A 24,443-nucleotide genomic window follows, 5' to 3' on the forward strand; every position below is an offset into this window, starting at 1 on the left:
CATCAATATCTCCACCAAACACTAGTCACATAAATTCTCCCAACCTGACATGTCCCATTTCTGTGTACAGCAGTCTGTTTATAATACATGGGCGGGGGGGGGAGTTATTCACCCTGCCCTAGCATGGCAAAATGTACATTCATTCCTCTATTCTGGATTCAGCAATGATGAAAAGTGCTGAATTGTCAGTCCTGAAGTGCCCTGTTTATCTACGGAAAATGGACAATATAAGGCAACAGCAATACATTCTTCCCCATCCGTCCATGACAATACGCCTCAACCCTGTTCAAGAGGGAGCCCCCGGAGGGACAAGAGAGAGATTCAGTCTCCAGACTGATTCAATCTGTGGTCTGTGTGCTAAGATTGCCAGCAAGGGTGCCATTTAGTACTAATTGCAGTAATGATTTTTGGGACACTTAGAACCGGATTTTGACACTGAACAACCATCCTCCCAAGTAGAGTGTGTCCCATTCACAGAGGCCTGACCCAACAAGTCCCTGGGAAAGATGCCTATTGACTTCAATAGGCTTTGGATAAGGCCTTATTCTCTCTTTTTTTGTCACGTGCTCCTTAACTTCATTTCTATGTAAACAAGCTGAGGATCCATCTGTGACGGGTTTGGCCACAGAGACCCCCTTGGGAGTGACACCTGATGTGCTGGAATTACCTCTGAGCCCATTTTCTCTGCCAGCTTGGGACTACCAGAACCTGTCTTGTTGAGCTAGACATACTAGCCTGCTGCAACACAGACCCAGGGTCCAGTCATGCCCCCAAAGCTGCAGGTTTTAAGTGAAAACAGCTCTGCAGGTTTCCTGATTCCAGCACCCAGACACCAGCTCCCAATGGGATCTAAACCCCAAATAAATCAGTTTTATTCTGTATAAAGCTTATAGAGGGTAAATTTATAAATAATTCGCCCTCTTTAACACTCATAGAGAGATATGCACAGCTGTTTGCTCCCCCAGGTATTAATCACTTACTCTGGGTTTACTAATAAACAAAAGTGATTTTATTAAGTCTAAAAAGTAGGATTTAAGTGGTTCCAAGTAATAACAGATAGAACAAAGTAAGTTACTGAGCAAAATAAAGCAAAAACACACAAGTCTAATACATTAAGAAACTGATTACAGGTAATCTCTCACCCTCAGAGATGTTCCAATAAGTTTCTTTCACAGACTAGACTCCTTCCAAGTCTGGGTCCAATCCTTTCTCCTGGTATAGTCCTTGCTAATTCCAGCAGACATCTCAAGTGGAACTAGGGGTTTTCTCATGACTGGCCCTCCTTGTCCTGCTCCACTCCCTTTTATCACTTTGGCACAAGGCAGGAATCTTTTGTCTCTCTGGGTTCCCACCCCTCCTTCTAAAATGGAAAAGTACCAGATTTAAGATGGATTTCAGTATCATGTGACATGGTCACATGTCCTGTGAGACCCCAGCCTCCATTCTTCCTGGGCTGGCCCACACATACACAGGAAGGTTTACAAATAAAGAGAGCCGTTTACAGTTCATTGATTCTGAAGCACCCTTAATGGCTTCCACTGAATATGTTTACATTAGTAATACAATGCAATCTTATTCTCCTAACTCCAGACATAAACATAAAACACGCAAACAAATAGGATGAACACACTCAGTAGATTACAAGTTTTGTAATAATACCTTACAAGAGACCTTTTGCATAAAGCATATTCTAGTTACATCATATTCACACTCAAGCATATTTTCATAAAGCATATGGAGTGCAACGTCACACCATCCCTCCGTATTCTCAAAATAGCAAATCAAACACGCAAAAAGCAGGTGAAGTAACAGATAGGAAAATAGATAATTCACATAAAAAAATGCTATATCTCCACTGGAGTTTACTTCATCTCATTCTAACATGTTCTATTACTTAAGTTTCCCTCCCTTAGAGAATCAGAAAGTGTGTTTTATGAACAAATGAGCATACTGTATTTATTGATGCATAAGGTCTTGATCAAATCAAACAGCTAAAATACTTGTGTGTCTCAGAAAAAGCTCATTTCAATAGAAGCTACAAGAAATCTTGCTGTTGCATCCTATCCGTGTGGCAGTGCTATTCTCAAAAGAAAACACAAATGCTCAAAAATGTTAGACATCCCATACTGAAGAAATCCAGTCTGCAGAAACATCCTGTCTACTGACATCTGTCAGTGTTTCTTCCCACAAACAACATGGGAGATGAAAACCATTAGAGAAGGAATTCTTGATCTGAAATCAGAGGGAACACCATACTTTTGGGTCTCTTCACCAACTCTCACAACCTAAAGAAGATTCCCTTTCAAACACTGATTGACTGGACAGCTCCTTCAACTTAGCTCCTTCACTAATGGCATGTAATAGATATAAGACGATAATGTGTTGATAATAGTGATGACTAGGACATGTCCTTTCTACACTTGCAAGAGCGTCCATTGACATAAGGTAGGTAGATCTGAACAAGCTGTCAAGAACTTCCAAATCTTAACTAAGGATGGGATCATTTTAGAGTCTGGTTCTTGTTTGCTAAGTGACACTTGAATGATTTGAGAAAATCTTCTATATTCAGGAGTCAAACTCTGCATGAGCCAAAATGTTGGGTCTGAGAGTTTGCTACATCTTAACTTTCCCAGAAATAACAAGTGAAAAGCCAATTTTCATAGGAAAAGCTGAATGCCTAAATGGAGTTTAAACAGAAGGAAGGAAAAAACAAGACAATACTTCAGACAAAGGGCAAAGTATTAGTATATTTTCAGCAATCAGAATCCCTCATTACAGCACAGGACAGTTAAGTGTTAGGAAGGTAGAGGCCCATGTTTTTGTTGCCAAAAAGAATTATATTCCTGGCCTATACCATATATTTGCAGCTAACTGACAACAAACGTAGATGTATGAGAGAGAGTTTGGTAATACTCGGCAATAGATGGGAAAAGGCTGATAAACTTTTTCATTTTACTTTGGCATGGGTTGCACTGAGGTTTGAAAACCCCCAAATCAAAGCAAAACTCAGACAAAACAGCCCAGTTTTACTTGTCTCCAGCTGTGAGCCATATAAAACAGCTTTCCATCTGAAATCATAAATCCCATTCAAATCTTCCCTAAAAACCAAGATTCACTGATATTGGCAAAGTTCAGCCAGAATTGCAAATTCATAACAAGTTTCTTGAATCTCTAGAATTGAACCCAAGAAGGGATCATTATATTGTGTCCTCAGAGCCCACATTCACTGATTAGTTGGTATGATATCAGTTGCTAATTATGAAACCCAGAACCTTTAATTTTCTGGGTTTAAGTATTCAAATAATTTAAGTAATTTTTACAGCTACTTTAAGACTATTGTACATGGTTTTGTACAAATGAGAGTTAGCCCAGATTATCACTTGAACCAAGATATGGTCAGGATAGCCAAGAAGTTGATTCTGGCTCCTTGATATTCAAGCAGCTCCAGCTAGCTGAGGGCCCTGAGGAATCATATGCCAGTTGATAGCTTCACTTCCATTGGGAAGGACTTGTTAAGTGGCTTTATATGCTGTCAAGAGGCAGGGAGGAGCAAGTGAATGGAGGCAATGACCATCTTTACTCAAGTCAGGCCATGGCTTCAGTCTATTGATAACAATGGGAGGTGGCAGCAATTTTGAAAGAGGGCAGTTCTTGTGATATTCTCTGGAGATCAATATTTTTCTGCCTCTCCTGAAGGAAAATAATAGTGTGGAGGGGCCCTGAATCCTAAATATTTCTTTACAACACAAATGTGCACAGCACCATATCTACTCAAGATTCATTTCCCTGCCAATTTCTGTAGTCAGATAATGTCTGAGCTGAGGTTTTTTAAAGAGACTTTTTACCACTAATTTTAACTCACACTAAATAACAGATTTCTTTCTAAAATGTTACAAAATTCATTCTGTCTCCAAGGAGGAAGTGCTGTAATTTTGGGAAAGGACAGAATGTATTCTACAGACAAAGAAAAGCTGAATCCCTGCTTTCAGTACAAAACGCAACACAACCTGAACTATGGATCCACACCTGGCAGCTCCATGTTAAAAATAATTTTGCAAGAACTCACTGCAACTTCTTGAACACAAACTGGAAAGATTAATGTTACCATGATCAATGTTACTTAAATAAATTTCCCATATGTTGTGGGGATTAGATTAATGATATTTCTACTCTATGGAAAAGGAAAGAGACTCTTGGAGCTGAAATTGATGTTTTCTCACAGTTACTTTTGGGAGTGAGGAAAGAAAGACTGGCTAGAGACCTTAGAAAAGGTTTTTCTGGTTTTTAAACATCATTTACTCCAGATGTTGCCCTATGGTAAATCTAACTAATAACCCTTTGTATATTTATAGCATTTTTTATCTGAAGATTGTACAGAATATGCAAAGTGTTTACTGTATCTATTTTAGAGGAGGATGAAAAGTGAGATGGAGAGAAACATAGGATGACTTGCCTAAGGTCAGCGAGCTAGTTAGTGGCTGATCTGGGACTACAACATGTGACTGCTTAGCCCTGAGCTCCATCCAGTAGACTATAGTTCCCCCTGCCGCAGTATTTTATCACCTTTATCTCCCTCCTTCAGTGCTGGAAAGGCAAAAAGGTGATTTACCCAGCACCAAGGATCTGGCCCAACTTTCAAATGAAACTGGTGGGGGAATTTTAGATAGACAGAAAGCCCCATTACGCTGCACCGCTTCACATTCCATGAAAACCCACTGGAGGAATTAGAATTTGCATGAGCACTCGGCTCAGCATAATTACAAAAGGTGGTATATGTGCAGGATTCCAGTGTGAAGACCGCTGATCTTTATAAGATTTGGGTTTGTGATTTTATTTTTAGTTTGAAGGAGCCTTCATTTTCTAGTATCAGAGGGGTAGCCGTGTTAGTCTGGATCTGTAAAAGCAGCAAAGAATCCTGTGGCACCTTATAGACTCTGCCCACATATCTACACCAGCAACACCATCACAGGACCTAACCAGATCAGCCACACCATCACCAGTTCATTCACCTGCACGTCCACCAATGTAATATATGCCATCATATGCCAGCAATGCCCCTCTGCTATGTACATCGGCCAAACTGGACAGTCGCTACGCAAAAGGATAAACGGACACAAATCAGATATTAGGAATGGCAATATACAAAAACCTGTAGGAGAAGACTTCAACTTCCCTGGCCACACTATAGCAGACCTTAAGGTGGCCATCCTGCAGCAAAAAAACTTCAGGACCAGACTTCAAAGAGAAACTGCTGAGCTTCAGTTCATCTGCAAATTTGACACCATCAGCTCAGGATTAAACAAAGACTGTGAATGGTTTGCCAATTACAAAATCAGTTTCTCCTCCCTTGGTTTTCACACCTCAACTGCTAGAACAGGGCCTCATCCTCCCTGATTGAACTACCTCATTATCTCTAGCTTGCTTGCATATATATACCTGCCCCTGGAAATTTCCACTACATGCATCTGACGAAGTGAGTATTCACCCACGAAAGCTCATGCTCCAAAACGTCTGTTAGTCTATAAGGTGCCACAGGATTCTTTCCTTCATTTTCTAGTTAGCACCAATAAAAAAATGTTACCTTTAATTTAAACTTTAAAGATACTGACTGGACTGAAGTTTTATCTTGGCTAAGAGACTAAGGGTGACTTCCTCAGCTGATGTAGATCAGGATAGCTCCATTTACTTGAGTGGAATTATATCATTTTACACTATCTGAGCATCTACTTTCAGCACTGATCTACCAGATGATCATACTCCATGACATTTTACCCTTCTTTAGCCCACTTCATCCAAGGATCTCAAAGCACTTCAGATCTTTTACTGAAGCTTCACATTACCCTTGCAAAATATTATCCCATTTTACAGATAGGGAAAATGAGGAATGGGAAGTTCAGGGACTCACTCAAGGTTGTCAAGGATCTGATCCTACAAGTTCTAGGGACCCTCCGCTGTCACTATAGTCAGTATTAGCACTCTCGAGAGCACTTGGCAGGTTCCAGCCCTGATTCAGTAATAGAACCCAAAATGCAATGCAAGAGTTATGCCTTCTAACCTCTGGCCTAAATACTTGACAACATTGCTTTCCATGACCTCATCCATTTAAGCAGATGATGAACAAGTTGTTGCTCTATGGCCAGAGCCATGAGACAAATTTCAGGGCCTTGCATGATTGTTTCCATTTAAATGAGAAATCAGTAATATGACTCAGGTACACGCTTTGGTGTACTCTCATTTACACACGAAAAATGTGCACAAAGTCCTGTATCCCAGAACACAATGGAAACAAACAGCAAAGAATTTCCTTGCTTCAGAATTGCAAAGTGTGACTCCACAGTGGGCTCTGTGCCAAAGTAGCGCTCTCTCTCTGCTTCATTTCAGAGTCACACTCAAAATTCCTTTAGACCTTTTACCATAACATGTTGATGTTTAGCTTCCACCATTCCAAGATAATGCCATTGAACTCTTCACTCTGATGAGGTGTGTTGTGGGAGCCAGCTGGACCTGGACACAATGTTCACAATGTGACCCAGCAACAGAGTACTCGTTTGGTTCCCAAAGTTTGTTACAAAATTTGGAACTCAAACGAAGTTTGCTAAAAGATTCACAAAACATCTGAGCACACCAGGCCCCATTTTAGCTTTTGCATCACAATCACATGAAATAGGGTGGGGATTTTCATGTGAAACTAGATGAAACTTGAGGATTTTGACTGAGTTTCACTTAGGACAATATGATCTTGTTCACATTCAAATGAAAAGATACCAAAACAATATCTGCATGAACCCCAGCAAATTATTGTTTATATTATCATAGCACCTAGGAGTCTCAATCATAGATCAGGACTCTATTGTGCTATAGAAACACAGAACAAAAAGACAATCACAAAATTGCTGTGCTTTGCACAGCTCTAAATATAACTTCATTATCTTTGTTGGGTGGAGAAGCAAGAAGAAACTTATTCTCATGATGAGTTTTGTGAGCTTTCAGTCCATAAAGTCACACTCCCATTAATGGACTCTTTGTTGCTTTTTACAGATCCAGACTAACACAGCTACCCCTCTGATACTTGACTCCCATTGACTTCACTGGGCTTTACATCAAGACTTAGATGACTTGCACAAATACATGTTTGCATCTGCACATGCATATTCATGTGAATGAGCTTCCCTCAAATACTGGGGGAAAAACCTTGCCCATTAGATTGTTTGCAAATAGCAAATAAGTGGGGGTCATGAATTCAGTTGAACTGACCTCACATAACTTTATTCCTATGAATGTTCACAGATGCTTTCTTGCAGAGTTCCACCAGCTCTACAAATCAGGAAATAAACCATTGAGTTGAATGTTTGCTCCTTTTCCATACACTGTAAGCTACAAAAAATACAACTATTACATTAACTAACTCTTAGAGAGATCCCATGTCAAATATGTGTATATACAGGCCTATCTTTCATCTGCATCACTGCTCATAAAAAATAGAAATGTATAATATTTACAAGCTATCTACTTCTTTCTTTTTGTTTGATGCACCAAGCCAGTAGCTAGCTGATGTGTTCTTCTTCGAGTGATTGCTCACATCCATTCCAGTTAGGCGTGCGCGCCGTGCGTGCACGTTCGTCGGAAACTTTTTTACCCTAGCAACTCCAGTGGGCCGGCAGGTCGCCCCCTGGAGTGGCGCCGCCATGGCGCTCAATATATATCCCTGCCGGCCCACCCGCTCCTCAGTTCCTTCTTACCGCCGTGTCGGTCGTTGGAACTGTGGAGCGCGGCATAGCTGTCCTCCACGTCCCTAGCTCTCCTTGTTATCTCTCGTTATCTCTCGTTATTGTTATAGTTGTTAGTTAGATTGTTAAGTATTTAAGTGTAGATAGGTTGTAAATAGTTGTTTGCCGGGGGCTCTAGCCCTACCCGGCACCGGGCTCATGCCTGGTTCGCCGGGCTTCAAGCAGTGTGCGGCCTGCAAGAAGCCTATGCCTATCAGCGACCCCCACGACGCGTGCCTGAAGTGCCTGGGGGAATCACACAGATCAGACAAGTGCCGCATCTGCAAGGCTTTTAAGCCAAGGACAAAAAAGGAGAGAGATCAAAGACTCCGGACTCTCCTTATGGAGGCGGCACTTGACCCGGCGGCTTCGCAGGCCGTGATCTCGGCGCCGGCACCGGATCGCACCGGCACCGAAAAGACTCCCCGGCACCGACCTTCTCCGGCACTGGGGGCAGAACCAAGACCGTCGAAGTCTGCTACTCCGGCCAGGCAGATCCGACTGGAGCGCCCGGCCTCAACATCGGCCGCGGCGCCGCCGGCACCGTCGACTCCGGGCCCGGCGGGTCCGTCGAGTCCGGTGCCGCCAAGCTCCCCCATGAGATCTGGGGTTGAGATATTGGTCCCATCCACGCCGGAGACCTTCGCCTCGGCACGGGACCTCATTGCCTTGACTGAGCCTACTCAGCTGCCACCCCCGGTACCTCCGGTGCGGGTCGCGTCTAGAGGCAAGCCCATGATGTCGGCACCGTCTCGGGACTCGCGCTCGCGGTCCAGGTCCCGACGTCACGGCAGGTCGAGATCTCATTGCCGCTCGCAGTCCCGGCACCGCTCTTCTCGGCGGTACCGGTCGCACTCGTGGCACCGGTCGACCTCAAGGCGGTCGCGGTCGGACTCCAGCCGCCGATGCCGGCACCGTGACTCCAGGAGCCAGTCCCGCCGTCACTCGCCGCACCGGTCGACCTCCCGGCACCGAGCTGGTGGCAGGTCCCGGTCCCGATCCCGGCACCGAAGCGGCGGCTGGTACCGGTCCAGATCCCGGCACCGAGACAGAACCCGGTCCCGGTCCCGGCACCGCTATGACTCCCGGTACCGATCCCCGGCACCGAGAAGATCGTCCCTGCCGACCCGCGCAGACCCTTACCAGCCAGGGTCGGCCCCGCCGTGGCCTTCTAGACAGCCGTCGGTCTTCTCACAAACGGACAGCGAGTATGCGCTGGGCACCGACCGGCAGGCAGCGCTCTTTCACGACCCGCCACAACACGACCAAGGCCTGCAGCAGTGGGGGTTTTGGACACCCTGGGCATACCATCAAGCCCAGGGGCCCCAGCAGCTTCCTGCTAGGCCTGCGACGGCGGAGCACAGGGTGCCGGAGGCCTCATTGTCTCGCCCCCCTCCCTCCCCGGATGGGGAAGAGGGGTCCAAGCAGCAAGACTCCGCTCTGGCTCCTGAGACAGAGGCGAGGGCCGAGGGAGACCCCCCATTAGACACTCTCTTGCTGGGGGTCTCCTCATCCTCCTCCCCTGATGAAGCGGTGGCTGGTACCTCCTCCAGTAGCCCCCCCCCGCTGGATCTCAGGGCGCACCAAGACCTCCTCAGGCGAGTAGCTCAGAATCTGAGCCTACAAGCCGAGGAGGTCTCGGACATAGAGGATCCGATTGTTACCATCCTCTCATCGGATGCTCCCACCAGGGTCGCCCTACCCTTCATAAGGACCATCCAGGCCAACGCTAATACCATCTGGCAGTCACCGGCCTCCATCCCCCCTACGGCGAGGGGGGTCGAGAGGAAGTACATGGCCCCCTCTAAAGGCTATGAGTACCTCCATATACACCCGACACCGTGTTCCCTGGTGGTACAACCGGTAAATGACAGAGAGCGTCATGAGCAGGAAGCTCCAGCCCCCAAATCCAGGGAGGCCAGGCGAATGGACCTCCTTGGACGTAAAGTATACTCGGCTGGGGCGCTGCAGCTCAGGGTTTCGAACCAGCAAGCCCTGCTCAGCAGGTACGCTTTCAACTCCTGGGTGGCAGCAGACAAATTTAAAGAGCTGCTGCCGCAAGACGCCCGCCAGGAATTTGCAGCCATCTTAGATGAGGGCAAGAAGGTTGCACGTACATCTTTGCAAGCTTCTTTGGACGCTGCAGACTCGGCTGCCCGCACCCTCGCGTCGGGGGTAACGATGCGCTGCATCTCCTGGCTGCAGGTCTCTGGCCTTCCTCCGGAGCTCCAACATACCATCCAGGACCTCCCATTCGAAGGCCAGGGCCTGTTTTCCGAAAAGACAGACCCCAGACTTAAGAGTCTGAAGGACAATCGGGTCATTATGCGCTCCCTCGGGATGCACACACCGGGAACGCAACGCAGACCCTTCCGGCCACAGCAACAACAGCAGCGCAGGCCATATTCCCAGTTCCGCCAACGGCAGGACCTTAATAGGCGCCGTGGCAGGAATGGAAGGCGCAGGCATTCGGGGAACCAAGGGGGGCAGAACCAAGGCTCCTCTAAGCCCCCGCCTGGACCCAAGCCTTCATTTTGAAGGTGCGCCCGAGGGCGCAGTAACAGTTTCCCCCATGGATCCTTCCCCCCCGTTTTCCAACCGCCTTTCGTTTTTCCTCCCGGCGTGGACCCAAATAACATCGGACCGCTGGGTCTTACGCACGGTGCAGACGGGATACCGCCTGCAGTTTGTATCATTTCCTCCTTCCCGCCCCCCTTCCTCGTCCCTCTTCAGGGACCCCTCTCACGAGCAATTCCTTCGGCAGGAGGTACAGACGCTCCTCAGCAAAGGAGCTATAGAGACGGTTCCGGAAAACGAGAAAGGCAAGGGGTTTTATTCCCGTTACTTTCTGATCCCCAAGGCCAAGGGAGGCCTCAGGCCTATCCTCGACTTGCGAGAGCTCAACAAGTACCTGGTGAAGTTGAAGTTCCGCATGGTATCCCTGGGGACCATTATCCCATCCCTGGATCCGGGAGACTGGTACGCCGCCCTCGACATGCAGGACGCGTATTTTCACATTGCCATTTGGCCACACCACAGACGTTTCCTTCGTTTCGTGGCGGGCCCCCTTCATTTCCAGTTTGCAGTCCTCCCATTTGGCCTTTCTACGGCCCCGAGGGTATTTACAAAATGCATGGCAGTTGTTGTGGCACATCTTCGACGCAGTCGTATCCACGTGTTCCCTTACCTATACGATTGGTTAATTCGGGGCACGTCGGAACGGCAAGTTTGCAGCCATGTCCGCGTGATCACCGGCCTGTTTGCTACTTTGGGCCTCTTGATAAACATGGACAAGTCCACCCTGATCCCCACGCAGAGGGTGGAGTTCATCGGGGCCGTCCTGGACGCCACTGTGGCCAGGGCTCTGCTGCCGTTGCAGAGGTTCCAGGCATTGTCGGCGATCGTTCAACGACTGCGGGCAGCCCCCTTGACATCAGTGCGGACATGTCTAGCCCTGTTAGGCCACATGGCGGCTTGCACCTTTGTGACTGGTTACGCTCGGCTCCGCATGAGGCCCCTCCAGTTGTGGCTCATCGATCATTACCGACCGGCAAGACAGCCGCTAGACATGCTGGTCACGATCCCCCAAGGGGTGTTAGATTCTCTCGACTGGTGGCTGGACCAGTCCGTGCTATGTGTGGGGCTCCCTTTCCACCCACCTCAGCCCTCGGTGTCCCTGACAACGGATGCCTCAGATTTAGGCTGGGGGGCCCACCTGGGAACCCTGAGAACGCAGGGCCTGTGGTCCCCGAAGGAGGTGGGGTTGCACATCAACATGCGGGAGTTGAGAGCAGTCCGCCTTGCTTGTCAAACATTCTGCCATCAGCTTCATGGTCGTTGTGTCGCGGTGTTTACCGACAACACGACGACCATGTACTATATCAACAAGCAAGGCGGCACCAGATCCTCTCCCCTGTGTCACGAGGCGATGCGACTCTGGGACTTTTGTGTAGCCCACTCCATTCACCTCACGGCTTCCTTCCTCCCCGGAGTACGGAACACGCTGGCGGATCGCTTGAGCAGATCCTTCCTGTCGCACGAGTGGTCCCTTCGCCCGGACGTCGCCCTCTCAATCTTACAGAGGTGGGGTTATCCCCGTGTGGACCTCTTCGCGTCCGGGGGGAACAAGAAGTGCCAGGTGTTCTGCTCCTTTCAGGGCAGGGAGCCCGGGTCGATAGCGGATGCCTTCCTTATTCCGTGGTCGACCCACTTGTACTACGCGTTTCCCCCATTCCCACTGGTCCACAGGGTCCTTCTGAAGGTGCGCAGGGACAGGGCTCGCGTGATCATGGTAGCCCCGGCGTGGCCCAGGCAACATTGGTACCCCATGCTGCTGGACCTGGCCATAGCCGACCCAGTTCCCCTGCCCCTTCACCCGGACCTGATTACCCAGGAGCACGGGACCCTCTGTCACCCGGACCTGCAGTCGCTGCACCTAGCGGCGTGGTTCCTGCGTGGCTGACCGGCTCTGAGCTGCGCTGCTCCACACCGGTGAGGGAGGTGCTTTTGGGCAGCAGGAAGCCTTCCACGAGAGCGACATATTCGGCCAAGTGGAAGTGTTTCTCCTGTTGGTGCGTGGAGAGAAATCTCCGCCCTTTGGAAGTTTCGGTGGCCAATATCTTAGACTACGTTTGGTCCCTCAAACATCAGGGCCTGGCGATATCGTCGTTGCGAGTCCACCTGGCAGCTATCTCCACCTTTCACCCGGGTGCGGATGGTCGCTCTGTTTTTTCTCACCCGACGGTGTCTAGATTCCTTAAGGGTCTGGAACGTTTATACCCTAACGTCCGACTCCCTGCTCCAACCTGGGATCTTAACTTGGTGTTGTCTCGGCTCATGGGACCCCCCTTTGAGCCGTTAGCTACTTGCTCCTTGCTTTACCTCTCTTGGAAGACTGCCTTTTTAGTAGCTATCACCTCAGCTAGGCGGGTGTCGGAACTCCGGGCTCTTGTGGTAGACCCCCCGTATACAGTCTTCCACAAAGATAAGGTGCAGCTGAGGCCACACCCTGCCTTTCTCCCCAAGGTAGTCTCGTCCTTCCACATCAGCCAAGAGATATTCCTTCCGGTTTTTTTCCCGAAACCTCACTCCTCAGGCAGGGTGCAGCAGCTCCACTCGCTTGATGTCCGTAGGGCTCTCGCGTTCTACATGGAGAGGATCAGGCCCTTCCGCAACTCCCCCCAACTTTTCGTGGCGGTAGCGGACCGCATGAAGGGGCTTCCTATCTCCTCCCAGAGGTTATCCTCATGGGTAACGTCCTGTATCAGGACCTGCTATGACTTGGCCCACGTCCCTACGGGCCGTGTGACTGCGCATTCTACCAGGGCGCAGGCGTCATCGCTGGCTTTCCTCGCCCGTGTGCCCATCCAGGAAATCTGTCGGGCAGCGACCTGGTCATCGGTCCACACCTTTGCTTCCCACTACGCCCTGGTCCAGCAGTCAAGAGAGGACGCGGCCTTCGGATCTGCAGTGCTCCATGCCGCGACTTCTCACTCCGACCCCACCGCCTAGGTATGGCTTGGGATTCACCTACCTGGAATGGATGTGAGCAATCACTCGAAGAAGAAAAGACGGTTACTCACCTTTGTAAATGTTGTTCTTTGAGATGTGTTGCTCACATCCATTCCACACCCGCCCTCCTTCCCCACTGTCGGAGTAGCCGGCAAGAAGGAACTGAGGAGCGGGTGGGCCGGCAGGGATATATATTGAGCGCCACGGCGGCGCCACTCCAGGGGGCGGCCTGCCGGCCCACTGGAGTTGCTAGGGTAAAAAAGTTTCCGACGAACGTGCACGCGCGGCGCGCACACCTAACTGGAATGGATGTGAGCAACACATCTCGAAGAACAACAGTTACAAAGATGAGTAACCGTCTTTTCTAAAATATTTAAGCAAAAACTTATGTATAGTGAGAAGGATTTCAAATCACAACCTGGAGAGAGACAAGAGCTGTCCATAATTGTATTTCTTCATTTCTTGCTTGTAACAGATGATTAGTTGAGATATGATTCTCCATATGCACATTTAACTTATTTATGCCTTGATAGGCAGGGAGTGAGGGAGGCTCACGTGTCAAAGAGCTCTCAAGGAAAGTGAGGGATTCTCTAAAAACACAACCCCATAATAAGAAATGACAGTTGGGGTCAGAAAAAGGTCAGGCCCACCACATCTACTATAATACTCTAATTCCTAACATTCAGAGGAAAAGAGTGTTGTGACTTGGATCTAAAATACATTCAGGCTCATAAATAAAAGTCTTTGTGTCAGCTATGATTTATACTAATAGCCAGAATGCTTGGTTCCTACCTATATAGTTACAGCAAATATCAACGATGTTTGTAATGCAGGATAAAAATGAGATTTGCATCTGCACACGTGTAATCCGCACACCTTTGGGGTGTAGTGTTCTGTCCCAGCTACCAGTACCAAGATCACTTACGGAGAGAGAGAGATTAACAAGTTTGCTCTACAGCCTTCACTAACAGCTAGTTGGCTTTTAGCTCATGCTGTAGAGGCTCATGTACTAAGCTCCAGAAATCCCAGGTTCAATCCTGCCCATCAATGACAGGGGGCTGTCGGCATTACACACGCGCTCTCACACACACACCTCTCCCAAATGTTATTCCAGACATTCATTTGTGCAGTTCAGGCTCTGATAATACTAAGAAATAGGAGGACATCTGGTATGTGTCACAAATTGGACTACAAAACAGAGGGAAAAAAATGGGAAGAATAGTCTCTCTATGATAAAAATAATGGATAGACATTACTGGTCAGACAGCAACCCATTTTATACCAACCCTTGTGAGGAAAGTGAACAAGATTACTCCCAACTAGAGGGGCAATTGAAAGTGCCTATTGTGGTCCTTGCAAAAAAACAAAGATATTTTGTAACCCACTGCTTCAACCCAGAACGTCCTTTAGGCTCAATTATATGAAAAAATAAAGATAACTGAATTACCATGAAACCAGGGCGCTACAGCACAGGTGTTTCTCTCAAACCCAGCATGTCGTGGAAGCTGCTCCTCCTTGAACCAGCGAATGAGGATTTCTCTGGAAATGGGTCTAGAAGGACGCTCCCAAGCTTTCCTACATTTAAAATACAAACAATGGGAGATAGATGTCATGCAGCTATAGGACAAAAAATAACTTGCACCATGTTCATAGAGTAGGGGGAACAGGGGCTAATCACTACAGTCCACTGGGAATTTTTTTATTTCATTGAATAACCAGATATCTTGTGGGTAGGGGAGGTGGGGATTTGTTTTCCTATAAAAATCCAAACATTTTTGACAAAAGAAATTCCATCATTAAAACATCAGTTTTGTCCAAAAGCCATTTTCTGACAATAAGATTTAATGGAAAATATTCAACCTGCTCTATTATTCACTCTGATTTCTTTTAATTTTTCATAAACAAAAGATTATTATTTGCAAGCAAAAAACTACTTTTTACCTTTTGTGTGAATCCCCTGCATGTTAAGCAAGATTCAGCCACTGTGTCTAGCATGCCTTGACCACAGGAAAACATGGAGAGAAAACATTTCTCTGGAGTTTCTCTCTGAGGTGCCTTGCCTTCCCCCTACTTCTACTATTGCTCCATAGGTCCTATGTCCCTACTTATACATCTTGTAAGTCCTCAGTTTCTGTTTGGCTCACTGCATTTTTCTAGCTCTCGCATCTTGTGCTCTGCCTACAACGGAGCTATCATTTAATGATCCATATTTGCAGGCATCCTGAGTAAGTGCTGAAATTAGTATTGTTTGGAATTACAACTCTTTCAAAATCAGGATATCAACCGGGCAGTCACAGAGAAGCACTACTATAACCTACCAGACAACCAAGAACCAACAAAGCAAACTAGATCCTATAATACTCAGTAATGATGAGCTTGCCCTCTAGTGATTGGAGACTGTGCAAGAGAATACTGGGTGCTCTTGACATCTGATGGATATCCTCCTCGGGGTCTGGGTCCTGCTTCCACTGAAGTCAATGGCAGTTTGGCTGCTGCTTTCAACAGAAGCAGAATTAGGCCTTTAGGGTAAATGGCAGAACATCTAGGTTGACCTCAAGGAGTCTCAGTTCAAGTGGCAAGACAGAGACCTAAGTCAGAATATTAGTTGGATATGCCCTAAGGCTTGGTCTAAGCCACAAGGTTTTACCAGTAAAACTTGCCTTCTGTTGGCACATCCTTGCACGCATCCATTCTCAGTTTTGAGTCCTGCCAACAAAACCCATTCAAGCTAAACCACCTCCCGAAATGGCAAAAATCCTGTATCAGTGCCGTTCCACCAGTACAATACCCGTGAGGATGCTGCATAACTTGTACCGGTACAAATTGTCCTCCAACAAAAGAACCACAAGGCCCTTGGCCCCACAGCAGTGACTGTTTTGTCATATTTTTGAAATCTGCTGCTTAGGGGAAGCTTCCCCACCCCTTAAAATACCCAATATGTTTGGAAATCCCTCTCATCCTGCTAGCCCACCTTTGGTATACAAGAATATAGGTATTCTTCCAGGTAAACCTGTAGCTAAAAAAAGCTCAGGTAAACCTCATGATGCTGCCTGGTCCAGGAAAGAATTCCTGGATTTCATCAACCTGTGAGAGTAGAGGGGTAGTGCAAGCCCAGATGTGGAACTGCTGCAGAAATAAAGATGTTTATCTGGATATTGCAAAGGCCAGAGGTACAACAGGGACAATTAACACTGTCTAGCAAAGAGAGAGGAACTGCATCAGTCCTACCAAAAGACAGGAGGGGACAAAAAATCTGGTGCTGTCCTCAAGAACTGCAACTAATATGTAGAGCTAGACACCGTACTGAGTGGTGACCCCATCACCACCCCACAAATGACAGTGGACACCACACAACATCTGGAGAAAGGCACCACAGAACTGCAACATGACAGTCAGCTTGTTTAGGAGGGGGATGTGGATGTTGCAGAGCCCACAGAGGGTTAAGAGCTCTTCCACACCCAACTGAGCCTGACCCACCTGAACCAAAAGATGGAACACAGTGAGGAAGATGAAGGATACCTTCTGACCTTAAAGTCTATGATTCTATGAAAGAGAACTCCAGTAGATGAAATATACTGATGCCCATTTATGCATGCTTTCTTCTCAGGGCCCCAGAACTTCCTCCTTCTGGATCCTTCTTCCCCGCTTTTAGAGTGGCCTCTAAACATCTTTTGTAACATCTGGTTTGTTTTAAAAGCATGCAACTTGCACAACTAGATAAATCTTTGCTAAAAGAACACAATAAGCAACCAAAATTATTTCCAAATACCTATTTTTGTAGGTAGAAAAAAAGTAAAATAAAAACAGTGCAAACACAGAAATATATGCAAACCAATACCAGAGTGTTTGAATTAAGTACATGGAAAAGCTGCTCTGATATTATAATAACAGAGAGAATGCATGCTATCCACACAGAGAAGAAAGCAAACTACACATGGAGGCACAGTTAATTCCCCCAGATATTTCTGCTTTTAAAGATTTTATATGGGTGACCTAGACAGCTTACTCACTCCTGGATTCTAAAGTCCAGAGCTCACTTCTCTCTGATTCTGTTTAAGAGTGGAAGATAAACAGGACTCCAAACAGCCTTGTGGGAACTGTTTGAGCATGAATTAAGAGGGCTGGTTTTATAGCAATTTTCTGTCTAGGGCCAAATCATGAAATTGCTCCCAGTTGATTTCTACACAACTACAGTAGACAAAGTGAGCATGGTAAGGGCAGGAAGAAAAAAATTAAACACAACCACACAGATAGAGACAAACTATGATGAGTAAAAGAAACAAAATGCTTCAACATACAGAGAAAATCAGCAGGGCAAAATAGACAGGAAAGACGGATGAAGGGAGGAAATAAAAATCCAGACAAGCTTTCCAAAGAACATAGAAGGTGAAAGAAATAGGAATCTCACACAGAAATAACATCATTTTACTGTGACTTTAGACAGCCATGAACTGAAAGAGCAGTGCACAAATTTGCACCCATCCAGGATTACCCTCAGGAAGCACTGTGACCCACACTCACCCCTCTAGAGATACTGTGCTAACTCCCTTTCCCTTGCTCCAGGGAGCAGTAATCTGGTGATGTCCACACCAGTAGCAGATTACAACACACCCCATACCTGCTTAGTTGCCCTGGCCACCTCACTGGAGGAACAATACTATGACTTTGCCCCTTCTCTCTCTCTGTTCACCCACCTGCCCCGCCCCCATATGGAAGTACACACATACAAAGTAGTTGTTATTCCTATGCATGCAGATCCAAGATCCGGGTAGCCTGTACATGGGTTTAAAGAGAGTCCTTACTCCTCTGATTCCCTTCAGCAGGTACGTAGTCTGAGTCACAATCTAGTCATACACAATGACAAAAAGATGCCTTAAGAGATAAGAAAAACAAACAATATCAAATTTTAAACACGGATGTGACTTGGAAATGAATAAACAGCTTTGGACAAGGACTGGATAAGGATCCAAACTTTTTCTCAGCCCTACTTGTAAGTAATTCATACCAAACAATGCTCAATTCTGTAATAAATAACTCCATTTAGAAAGTGGAGAACTACAGGCTGAATTATAACCACTAGTTTTCTAAATTTACTATCTTTATTAGTGTGTTTATTACTTTATTTCAGAGAAGACTCTTTGATGTAAGTGGTTTGGGAAAATAAAAATAATGAGAAGATTGTTTTGACAAGTGACTTGATGGCGAGTGTAGAGATCCCACTGCATTTCAGACAGAGCAATTTTGATTCCTCAGACTGGGAATTTAAACAACTCATCTGCTGTGAGTTTCCGTATCTCATATAAGATAAAGAGATTGCTTGTTAAAACAGAACACAAATCCCAGACAGGAAGGGACTGAAGTCCTTTTGGTGCTGCCAGCCTGTCAGATATCACAAGCACATTGACTGGTAATTGCAAGACTTGGCAATAAAAGGGAAAATAAAAGTTGAATTTCTCTTTTTTCCACTGAATATGCATTTTTTTACTTTACCACCTTGCCCAGTTCACATTATCTTGTTCATCTTATCAAGCCTAATTAATAATGTCAGATGGCAACATATAAACCCATAAGGAGCGACCGATAAATTTCACAGCAGATGGGGTGCTGTGTTAGACTGTTTTTCACTTCTGGAATCCATGTGGTTTATGAAAGAGACAGATGACGGATCAATAGGTTTAAAAACAAAATAAAACAAAACTCAGAAGACCCTTGATTTTGCCAGCAGAAAACTCAACTAAAACTTAGGAGGTTGCCCTCTCTGTAAAATATGTCAAAGAACACTTGAGCAGCAGTTATTTCTAGGCTGCGGAGCTAAAGTTTGCTTGAGAATTTGTTTGATTCTCTCTCTATCCCAGCCTTGCATTCTTATCAAATCATTGATTTTTTTAAAGACCCATCTTTTTGTGGATGCTAAAAGGTGCTTTTTAAAAACAAACATCATTTAATTGACATTATGCACTCAGTGCATTTTGATCTTTTTAAAACATTCCCTTTCTATTCAGGGTCAAGAGCAACACTGTGGAGAATCTCAAATAAAACAAAATTAAATTAAAAATAAAAAATAAGATAAAAGAAGCACTTGTTAAAATGGGGGTAAAAGCCCATGAATGGAGGAACAATTTTTTTGAATCACCTATAATACGAACAAACCTGACTGGTGTAGTGAGCGTCATTAGTGGGCTAGGATTGTTGCTGTTCAGCTTTATCTCTGGCTCATTACTCAGGCTGGTCCCCTTGAACAGGTTACTCAAGCCAGCCACTTTTCCTTTCTGGATGGCTCGTAAGGATTGCCGTCGATATTCATCCCGGGCCTTGCGTGCTTTGTGGCTCCTTTCCTCATCTGCAGCCTTTGAGCGGTGCACTGGGTGGGGATGAAAGTCATTTGTGTTTTAGAAATATAGACATGACTCTTTACCCTTTTCTTTACAGAACAATGATCTACAGTCATTCCTCTCTATTACCTGATTTTAAAAATATTCAGATTCCAACACACAAAATACCACCAAAGGATTGAATAATGGTTTGGCTAATGTCCTTTGCATTTGTGTAAAATAAAGGAAATCTAAACTCTTATTTCAGGTCATAAATTCACCATGGCCAGGGCTGAGTAGGAATTAATGCTCTAAATTCCAACACTGCATAGTATATGAGGCAGGTGTCATGGAGTCACTGGGCCAATGCTCTGGAACTACTCCATACAAAGCCATTCAGGACTCTGGTGTAGCATGCCTCCTCTCTCTGAGCATACTGACTCCAAAGCAATAACCTTACACAGCTTTGACCTCCCTGGGTCTGACCTCAGAGCATTCAGCATTCCCTTCCACACCGTGCGCTTCCCGCAGCGAGTCTGCCCAGGTGGAGCTTCTGGAGAAGCCAGAGGGCCCTGCACCCCAACTCCTCAGTCAGCAGTGACTCCCAGCCAGTGTGTAGAAGAGAAGGGTTTATTAGTTGACAGGAACATAGCGTAGAACAGAGCTTGCTATCACAGAAATCAGTACTTTCATCCAAGTCCATCTTGGGGACTCCTGGGCCAGACAACCTGGATTCCCCTCTTCCAGTCCCGCCAAGCAGACTACTACCAGTGATCCGACCTCCGACACCCCACCTGTGGCACCTCCTCAGGGACGGCTTCAAGCACCAGCCCAGCCAGCAGGTGCTTGGGGCGGCCAAGGGGAAGGGGCGGCATGTTGGGCTCTTCAATGGCAATTCGGCGGCTGGTCCCTTAATCCCTCTCGGAGGGAAGGACCTGCCGCCAAATTGCCATGGAAGAAGAAAGTGGCGTGGTGGAGCTGCTGCTGATCGCTTTTTTTTTTTTTTTGCTTTTTTTCCCCCACCACTTGGGACAGCAAAAACCCTGGAGCCGACCCTGCTCCTCCTCCTTCTCTTTGTACTGCTTCCCGGGCAAAAGGTATCACCTGGTCGCACCTCCATCCTGGATCTCAGGTTACATATGTTCAGACAGCTGGGCAGCCTCACCTGCCCTGAAAGCCTCAGCAAAAATCAGACACCCAATTCCCACCACAAAAATATTGGTGCCGTACACAGGGAAATGGAGGTACACACAGTATCAATATAGGACAGTAAGACTCACATGCAACATAACAAGATGAATAAAACCCCACTTTGTCACAGCATGTCATAGGGATGCATGCCTCTGAGGCATCAGGTGTGGACCCACATTTGGGGAAAGCATACCAGGCTTGGACACAAAGACACAAGTGGTCCAATCTCAATGGTCAATCTTTTGAGAATGGATCGAGTAAAGGTTAATAGCAATAAACCATTACGAGGTATGCATTTGATGCCTGCTTGGGCGGCATTATGAGAAACTCAGTCTTTGGCTTCGTTACTTCAGCCACCAGTGCCCTATTCAAGCAAAACACTGAAGCACATGCTTAATTTCAGCACATGAGTAGCTGAATTCAATGGGATTATTCACCTGATTAAAAACATGATTAAGTGTTTCGTTGGATCAGAGCACAACAGCCTACCACGGTGAAACTTAATGCTCTTAGATTACAGCTCCTTAAATTGAAATATTCTTTAGAATAATATAAAAATAATTTGTGGAATACATGCAGGGTATCTTTCCACTATGGAAAGCAGTTCCTAGGAGAAGGATCACAGAATACTAGGCTAAAGTTTATGAACACTCTTTTCCTACTGTTTTGAGTATATTAATGTTTTTCTTTTTAAAAAATAAGTTCCCTGGGCTACTTTGATCCCTTCTCCAGTCCCAAGTGCTATGCAGCCCTTTCACATCTGTGTGAGTCCCAGCTGCCAGTCACTTTCAACACACTTGGGGATAACTAAATTTGGCATAAAGAAATCTTCCAATTGTGGGGTTTTTGTCTGGCTGTTTTTCCTCTTTCTCACTCTTCCCGCCACGACCACCACTTTTTAAAAGTAGAAAATGGGCTAAAAGCGACAGAAGGGACAAAGGACACTTACTCTGGCTTTGGTAAGCCAATGTAAAATTTGAGTCTCATCAACTCAAGAACCAAGCTCTGTAGTAGGGTTTGTAAGGGTATGTCTACACTGCATTGTACAATCGGATTTGTGGCACCTGGGCTTGCAGACTTGGTATTTCCAAGCCCACGCCTGAGCATCCACTCAACATAGTAAAACTTGATTTACAATTGCTGGACCCAGGTCTCAGCCATGCTATTGCATCCATACTGCACTATGCAGACCTTCTGACCTGGGCCTAGTAGCTTGATCTTCACCCACACTGCAAAATGACAGGGCTGCTATCCTTGACTGAGGCCACCAGAGGCAAGACATCCATGACTGAGGCCTCCTAAGCACTCTTCATTTTGAACTTATGTGTTCAAAAGGTCAGAGTTAATAATTTCACAGCTGTTTCATCACCGTTTTACAACTGGGATAGTCCCATAAAGCAGAAGCTATTACCACCATCATTAGTGTGAGGTTAAATCAGTTATCTGCCCAAAATGAGAATGTTTCCTAATATTATGAAAGCCTAGAAACAAAAGGCCATAATGAAAATGGTTTTGTTACCTTAACAATAGAGGATATTAACTGTGTCCACTGTAAGTCTAAATATTTTTATTCTTATCACGCCTTTCCCTATAGTACTTTCCAATGGCTGCTAGCCCTATTGTCCACAATACGTTGTTCACTTGCTCCTCTATTTGTTGGTGGGGGAACACTTTTTCTTAAGAGTAATACCCTTTCAGCCACTGCAATGCACAGTATATGCATATTCGTTTTAACTCCAAGAGCCCTCTTCTAAGCCAGGATACTCACGGCAGGATTGATAATTGCTACTGGAGGCAATAGCTTGATTCTTTAATATTTGCTTCGCTGGATGTTAAGGATTTTTTCTGTACTGGAATAATTTGTCTGCCTAAAGATATTTATGTCTCAAAAACCAGCAAAATGGGGCTCAAGGCACTAAAAAAAAAAGCGAGTTGATAAATGAATACTCACTGTGCAGTTCTTAATGCATACAAGATTTTTTAAAAGCAAGGAAGGCTCTGCATGTGTAGTACATAGTTGTGTATGCAGCACATACACTACTTCTCTCCCTCCGCAGTGATACCTGTGATGGGCAATGCATGCATGCAGGTATTCTGCTATACAGCCACATTTCATGAGGCTGCTTGCCTGCTTCTGGTTTTCACTCTTGAGGTGAAATAAGCATAAGTATATATTGATTTATGTGAATTATGGAAACACTCAATGGAGCCAGGATATAATAAAAGCAGACCTTACAAGAAAATCTATAAGCAAACAAGGGACCAATGAATGTCCACAAACTTTGGAGGTTTAAGTAACATCAAAAGCTAAGGGGTGATCTGGAGTGGAAGCAAATAAAGAGATTGGATTTAATAAGTGATCCAAGAAAAGTTATCCAGTTTCAGTCTGATGCTTTCATCTGTACAATTGGTAGAGTTACAATTTGGATAAATACTTTGGGTCTATCTAAAAATTCACTCTGAATTTTCAGCTGGGTAGAGTACTGAACTACTGCATAATATGAAAAACAGAGAAACAGTTTTCACTGTTCACCCTACAGGTGAAGTGATTCCTATATGTAATTTGAGTGGGGCAACAGTATTACTTGGAAAGCTTTTCTGTTTCATCTTTAAGAATATGAGGCACAAAACACTGGTTGTTTTAAATATGGTCATTGTCTTTGTAATAATGCCACCAATAGCAATGAAGATAAGTCTTAAGTGCAATGCAGCATGGTAAGTAAATAATGGAAGAGAGCAGTCATCATTTGTCACAGCTGTATCACAGCTAGAACCAGAGTTCTGAATACAGTATAAAGAATCTTGAGTTCTCTAGGGTCCACTGGTATAGATATATTGGACTTCCCTGGATAGCCTGCCTATATCTAAGAAGGGGGGAGAATGGCAAGAAAAAAAAGCAAAAGCATCTACATGCTCCATTTCACTCAGCCATAGACAAGTACTTCAACAGAGACATGGCCAGGTGTCTACAATCCTTACTTTGGCTAATGCTTGTATATTGGTAGGGGCCAGTAACCTATACTACATTTTCCTGTTCATATAAAGATATTGTGACACTTTTACCATCTAGGGAGTTGCCCTTTGTATGAAGAGTGGCATTCTTAGGCAGAGTGGCATTGTTTGGAATGGTTTAACATTAATGTTCACACATCTTTTCCAGAGAAACTTTGGTCTCCTACTGACAGCCCTTCCTCCCTCTTATATTTTATCACATATATTCATAGTGACACCTGGGCTGAATTCTGTCTTTTTGTGTTTTACAATTGTCCTCACTACAGATTTCTTAACAGAAGCAACAGAAAAACTATATAACAATACTTATGGATTTGCAGGGCCTCCTACTGAACATTCTGTCAGTAAGAAAAAGGCACAGTTTTCTCTGTCTCACTTCTCAGAGCAAGACAGGATTTAAGCCTCCCAACACCCACAGATCCCTGAAAAAGCTGACAGAGGCTCTATGTCTTTATAATTGTTCCAGGAGCTGTGCTGTCATGTTGTCCCCAGCTTCCACTGACCTCCTTCTAGGGAATCCACCGAGTGGGAGAGGGAACTCACAGGAGCTAATGATCCAAGGTCAGTGGCATTAAATTTATTCCTGGAATACCCAGCGCCAGTAAGGGGAAATGAAAGGGTGAGGAAGAGGCCATCTGTGGTCCCACCATTC

General features: G+C 45.6%; 1 protein-coding gene across 1 annotated transcript in view; it reads right to left on the reverse strand.

Moving 5' to 3' along the window:
* The window catches only part of SH2D4B (SH2 domain containing 4B), a 141,542-nt gene that overhangs the window by 56,567 nt on the left and 60,532 nt on the right, over nt 1-24,443 (reverse strand). The window contains exons 5-6 of the mRNA XM_030569811.1: nt 19,428-19,638; nt 14,725-14,852 (exon numbers count right to left, since the gene is read on the reverse strand). Of these exons, the coding sequence (XP_030425671.1) occupies nt 14,725-14,852; nt 19,428-19,638 (339 nt within the window). The remainder of the gene's footprint in view (nt 1-14,724; nt 14,853-19,427; nt 19,639-24,443) is intronic.

The sequence above is a fragment of the Gopherus evgoodei genome, chromosome 7, assembly GCF_007399415.2.
Source record: "Gopherus evgoodei ecotype Sinaloan lineage chromosome 7, rGopEvg1_v1.p, whole genome shotgun sequence".
Classification (NCBI taxonomy): Eukaryota; Metazoa; Chordata; order Testudines; family Testudinidae; genus Gopherus; species Gopherus evgoodei.